The 5,020-nt window shown below is 61.2% G+C and overlaps 1 protein-coding gene across 1 annotated transcript in view; it reads left to right on the forward strand.

Moving 5' to 3' along the window:
- GRHL3 (grainyhead like transcription factor 3) overlaps positions 1–5,020 on the forward strand; it is a 27,840-nt gene that overhangs the window by 8,744 nt on the left and 14,076 nt on the right. Inside the window, exons 8-11 of the mRNA XM_006159381.3 lie at positions 2,319–2,477; positions 3,102–3,180; positions 3,262–3,395; positions 4,628–4,662. Of these exons, the coding sequence (XP_006159443.1) occupies positions 2,319–2,477; positions 3,102–3,180; positions 3,262–3,395; positions 4,628–4,662 (407 nt within the window). The remainder of the gene's footprint in view (positions 1–2,318; positions 2,478–3,101; positions 3,181–3,261; positions 3,396–4,627; positions 4,663–5,020) is intronic.

Below are 5,020 nucleotides of genomic sequence, written 5' to 3' on the forward strand. Positions count from 1 at the left end.
GGGGTGCGGAGTAGGAGGTCGGGGTGCGGAGTAGGAGGTCGGGGTGCGGAGTAGGAGGTCACGGTGTGGAGTAGGAGGCCGGGGTGCGGAGCTGAATGGGCTTGACCTGCTCCCTGCTCTTCACCTAGCGTGTGTGTCAGCTTCAGAGCCTCGCTGTTCTTGCCTGTAATTGGGGTGTAGTCTCCCAGCAGCTGACAGGTGGCCCTGCGGCCCAGGCGAGGCAGGGAAAGGAGATGGCCCCGCCCTCTAGCAGGCAGTGGTAGCTCTGTTATTAGCCACCCGCCCCTTTACCAGATGGGGAAACAGCCTGGTGCAGGGTCACACGGCAGACCGCAGAGGCTGCCCCGGTTTCTGGACTTCCAGACCAGAGCCTGGAAGGCTGGGCGACGAGGGCTCAGATCTGCTGCCTCACTTCTCTGTGCCCAGAGGGTGGATGCCACAGATGCCTGAAGGGTCCCACGAGGGCCCCAGCAGGCCGTGCACGTCTGAGCCATTGCAACATGGCAAGCCCTCGTCCCTCGGAAGCCTGAGAAATGGAGCCTCTGGTAGCTCTGGCATCCCAGCAGTTGAGCCATTAAGACTCTCCCAGGCTGGGACCAGCAGATGGTGTAATAGTTACGTCATTGGGTTCCCACACAGCTGACGGTGGTTCGCGTCCCAGACCCAGTGGCTTAAAACTCACGCTGGGTGTGTGCGCCTAAAATCCGGAGAGAAGGGATTGTGGCATGGCCACCCTCTGTTGGGGTTGATTTCTCACTTTCTCCCTCTCTGCCTCTCCAGGCGAGTACACATGCCCTATAGCAAAAATTGCTCTCTAAAAAGAAATAAATAAATAGATTCTCCCAGGCTCGGTGCTCGAGCCCAGCCTCCAGCTTGCCCTGGCCATGTGGGCCTCTCTGCCCTGGTTTTCTGTCCGGAGTGCTGGCACTGTGGAGCAGGCCCTAGTCTGGTGACCTTGGGCTCGCCTCCTCATCCCGGCCAGGCTTCCCTCAGCCTGCAGGGTCGGTCGTTCATCTCAAGGGCACTTCTGGCCTGGACAGACTGTGGCTACCCCCTCCCTGTCTGCCTGAGAGACAGGGCTGCCCAGGAAATGGAGGTGGAGGAGCTGGAAACACAAAGGGAGGCACCTGAGCAGGGATTATTATTATTCAAACAGAGCCAGGGGCCGAGGAAGACTGGAGCCCCCAGTTCAGGGAGGGGGAGTTTCGTGGGAAGGGAGAGGTGGGTTTCGATGGGGATTTTCTCACCGCCTCTTAAGCCCCCAGGCTTGGGACTTCTTCAGCTGCGAGCTGGGTGGGGGCTGGAGCTGGCTGGGGAGAGGTGTGTCCGGCATGCACCTGGGCCTGGCCCCCGCCCCCTTTCCAAGGGCACTGTCCCAAAGCACGGGACCGAGGGGCTGGCAGGACCCCTTGGGGGGTGGGCAGGTGGCCTTCCCAGGGCTTGCCCAGCTGGGACTGGCCACCTCCAGTCAGTGGGGGCTTTGGGTTGAGAGTCCCAGCTACCCCTGTCACAGCATGTCACACATGCCAGGCAGCATCACGGCACACCCTCGCATTGTGGTGCTGATTTTGGCACCCCAGTTTTGCCATAAAGGAACCCAGGTTAAAGGGCTTGTGCGAAGCCACGGCCAGTGGAGCCCAGTCCCACCCTGGGTCTGGTGGCCCCACGTCCAGGTACATTTGGTTGTGCCTGACAACTCCCTGGAGACTGTCAGCAAGTTATGTCCCTGCTCAGAGCTTCCACATTCTAGGCTGCAAACAGGGGTGACAAAGTGGTTCTCTCACTGTGCAGGGGGAGGAGAAAACCCCTCTCCTCGAGGGTCCAGCTATTGCCAGAGCTGGTGGCTAGGGGTGGGCAGGGGCTGCATCCTGCCTTCTCTGTCCCTCCCTGGGCCAGCAGGAAAGAGGGCTCTCAAAGCTGAGGAGGATTTGGCCTTTCTCTGCCCTTGTGCTCAGAGCTGTAGAAAAACCAGGCTCTGGATGTTAAGCCCATGGCGGACCTTTGGTGTCCCTCCCAGGGCCTCAGTCCACAGGGCTGCCCTGGGAAGTCTGCTCAGTGGTGAAGAGCCTGGGCTTTGAGTCTGGGTTCAAACCCCAGCGCTACCACACACTGCCTGTGCCACCTTAGGAGGGTTGCCCCACCTCTCTGAGCATCTGAGCAGTCTCCCCAGCTATAAAAGAGGGGCATCGCGTCCTCTTTCCAGGGCCCTGTGAGGCTTAGTGTACTCCCCAGGTGCACAGAAGGCTCGGGAGACGGGTGTCGCGGGATGACCCAGCTGGCTCCTGGGCAGGCCACTCACCAGCTCCCTCCGTCCCCAGGTGTTCATCGGTGTCAACTGCCTAAGTACGGACTTCTCCTCGCAGAAGGGGGTGAAGGGCGTCCCCCTGAACCTGCAGATCGACACCTACGACTGTGGGTCGGGCGCTGAGCGCCTGGTGCACCGCGCCGTCTGCCAGATCAAGATCTTCTGTGACAAGGTGGCTGCGGGGCACACCCCAACTGGGCTGGGAGGGAGGGGCAGGCCCCGTGTGCTGTCCCCCCTCGCCCTTGCCTGACTTTGTCCACACGCGTCTTCTGCGTTCTCCGTGCATCCTCCGTCTCTGAGTCTCTCTCTAGGGTCTCTCTACATCCTGCTCCGTGTCTCTTCTCACTTTTTCCTCTGCCCATCTCTTTCACCACGTCTTTTCTTTATGTTTTGCCCATGGGGAAGGCATCTCCCCACTCCGCACATTGGGCATGGCCATGCCGCATCCCTCCCGTTCCGTTTCTCCAGCCTGCCGGGATGTGGGGCATGCGTGTTTTTCAAGCCCCCTGGGCTAGAGTTCAGACCCGCAGTCGGCCTTGTGGGATCTGGCTGCCTTACGCTGGAGCCAGCCCGCTGCGTTCCTAGTTTTCCCCTCCGCAGCTCTCTGTCTTGCCTAGCTCTTTCTCTGTCTTTCTGTCTCTCCCACCCACCGATTACTGTCCTCGGGCAGGCTGGCGTAGACCCGCTGACCTTCCCTTTCTTGGTCTTGCCCTGGGAGAAAAGCAGGCCAGAAGCCTGCTGAGGGGTGAAGCAGCAGCTGCAGAGCCCTGGGTGACCCCTGCCCTCCCCCCTGCAGGGAGCTGAGAGGAAGATGCGGGATGATGAGAGGAAGCAGTTCCGGAGGAAGGTCAAGTGCCCCGATTCCAGCAACAGTGGTGAGTGCGAGAGGCCGGCCGAGGGCGTGGGGCCTGAGGGGGATCCTAGCTACAGTGTACAGTGGCCTCCTTTCCCCGCAGGCATCAAGGGCTGCCTCCTGTCAGGCTTCAGGGGCAACGAGACCACCTACCTTCGGCCCGAGGCTGACCTGGAGACACCCCCGGTGCTGTTCATCCCCAACGTGCACTTCTGCAGCCTGCAGCGCCCGGGAGGGGTGAGCCTTGGCGGGCCGGCGGTGGGGGGGCGCTGCCGTAGCAAGACCTCGGGGAGCACCCCACGCAGCCAGTGCGGCCGCCGTAGATGGCTAGGTCCTGACACTTAGAATATCGAGATGAACCCCTGAGGGGGTCGTCACAAAGTTCACTATTAATGAAAACGATGCATAGATTTCTCTCTTTTTCACCAAAATGAACTTGATTCCATTTTTCCACAAACTTTTTGTAACCCCCTTGCACCTGGAAGCCCCAGGGGAGTAACAGTGTTTGTATGGTCACACACCTTCAGGGACCTAGTCTGTTGGTGCTGAGATGTTAGCGAGGACCAGCCTCACGGCACACCTGTTACGCGGCGCAGAGGCAGCCTGATCGCAGCGGCTCTTGGACGAGCTGTGCCCACCCCCGTTCCTAGACAGGCCGCGAGTCAGTGCAGGGCAGGCCCCAGAGCCTCCACAGCGTCTGGAGCAACTGTCCGACCGCTTCCTTACCCCGAGGGTGCAGGAGGTGCAGAAACGACCCAGCTAGATGTGTTTGCACATTGACCGAGGACCATAAGGTGGGGTGCAGAGCCCAAACTAGCGGCCGCTGGCACGGGTGTCCAGGGCTCCGTGTCTGCTGTCTTTGGCCGCCTGGCCTGCCAACAGCACCCGGCAGCTGCACTGAGCCCTGCTCTGTCCCCAGCCAGAGGCCCTGGGCAGGGAGGTGACTGCTCAGGACTGAGGCAGCCATGGCCAGGTGGATGGCTCTTCTGTGTGGGAAGAGGGAGAGAGCAGGGCTGGAAGCCCAGGGCATCAGAGCGATGTTGGGCCTGAGTTTGAGCCCCGCCCGGCATCACTTCAGGGCTCCCCACACTGGTCTCCACTGCCTCCTCACAGGGTGGGCGAGCACCGTACCGAAGGCACAGCACCAGGTGCCCGGCAGTGTGCGAGGACGGGCTCTGCCCCAGCCCATTGCCTTGCCCAGCCCCTGAGCCAGGGCTCGGCGAGAGGCACGCGCTACTGCACCGGCCTCTCTTTAGCACCTCCCGTGTGGTCCAGTGTGGGCCGACTGGCTCCTTCAGCTCCAGAGGCGGCTCCCTGGAAGAACTTATCTGAGCAGAAGGGTCTTGAAAGGCATTGGAGCGGCACCCCCACCCCATCCCACCCTAGAATGTCCCCCTAGAAAACCTCCAGCTGCTGAGGGCTGCCCACACTCCTGGTGTGATGGAAACATCTCTCTCTCCTCCTTGCAGGCTGTCCCCGCAGCCGGACACGGCAGCTCCAGCAGGTAAGAAAGCAGCAGGGGGCTTCCTCCCACCTGGGCTCCTTTACCGCGTGCTCTGTGGCCCCCAGTCCGCCTCTCCTCTGGCTGCCCCCAAGCCAGGGCCTGGGCCAGGGGAGAAAGCGCGAGAATCCCTCCCCAACCCCCAAGCTGGAGTCATGCTCCTTTCTCGCTGAAACTGCCTGGGTTTTTATGGCTTCGTTTTATGTGAAAAGTTGGCGAATCTCTGGCGAGACACCTGCTTGTAAAAGGGAAAGAAAAAGCCTCTGAGGCGGTGGTGCAGATGCAGAGGAGGGGCACTATGCCAGAGGACTGAGGGGACCCGCGAGAGGCTGGCGGACAGGCGGCAGTGGAGGCCGATCCT

This window comes from Tupaia chinensis, unplaced genomic scaffold (assembly GCF_000334495.1).
Source record: "Tupaia chinensis unplaced genomic scaffold, TupChi_1.0 Scaffold000628_1, whole genome shotgun sequence".
Taxonomy (NCBI): domain Eukaryota; kingdom Metazoa; phylum Chordata; class Mammalia; order Scandentia; family Tupaiidae; genus Tupaia; species Tupaia belangeri.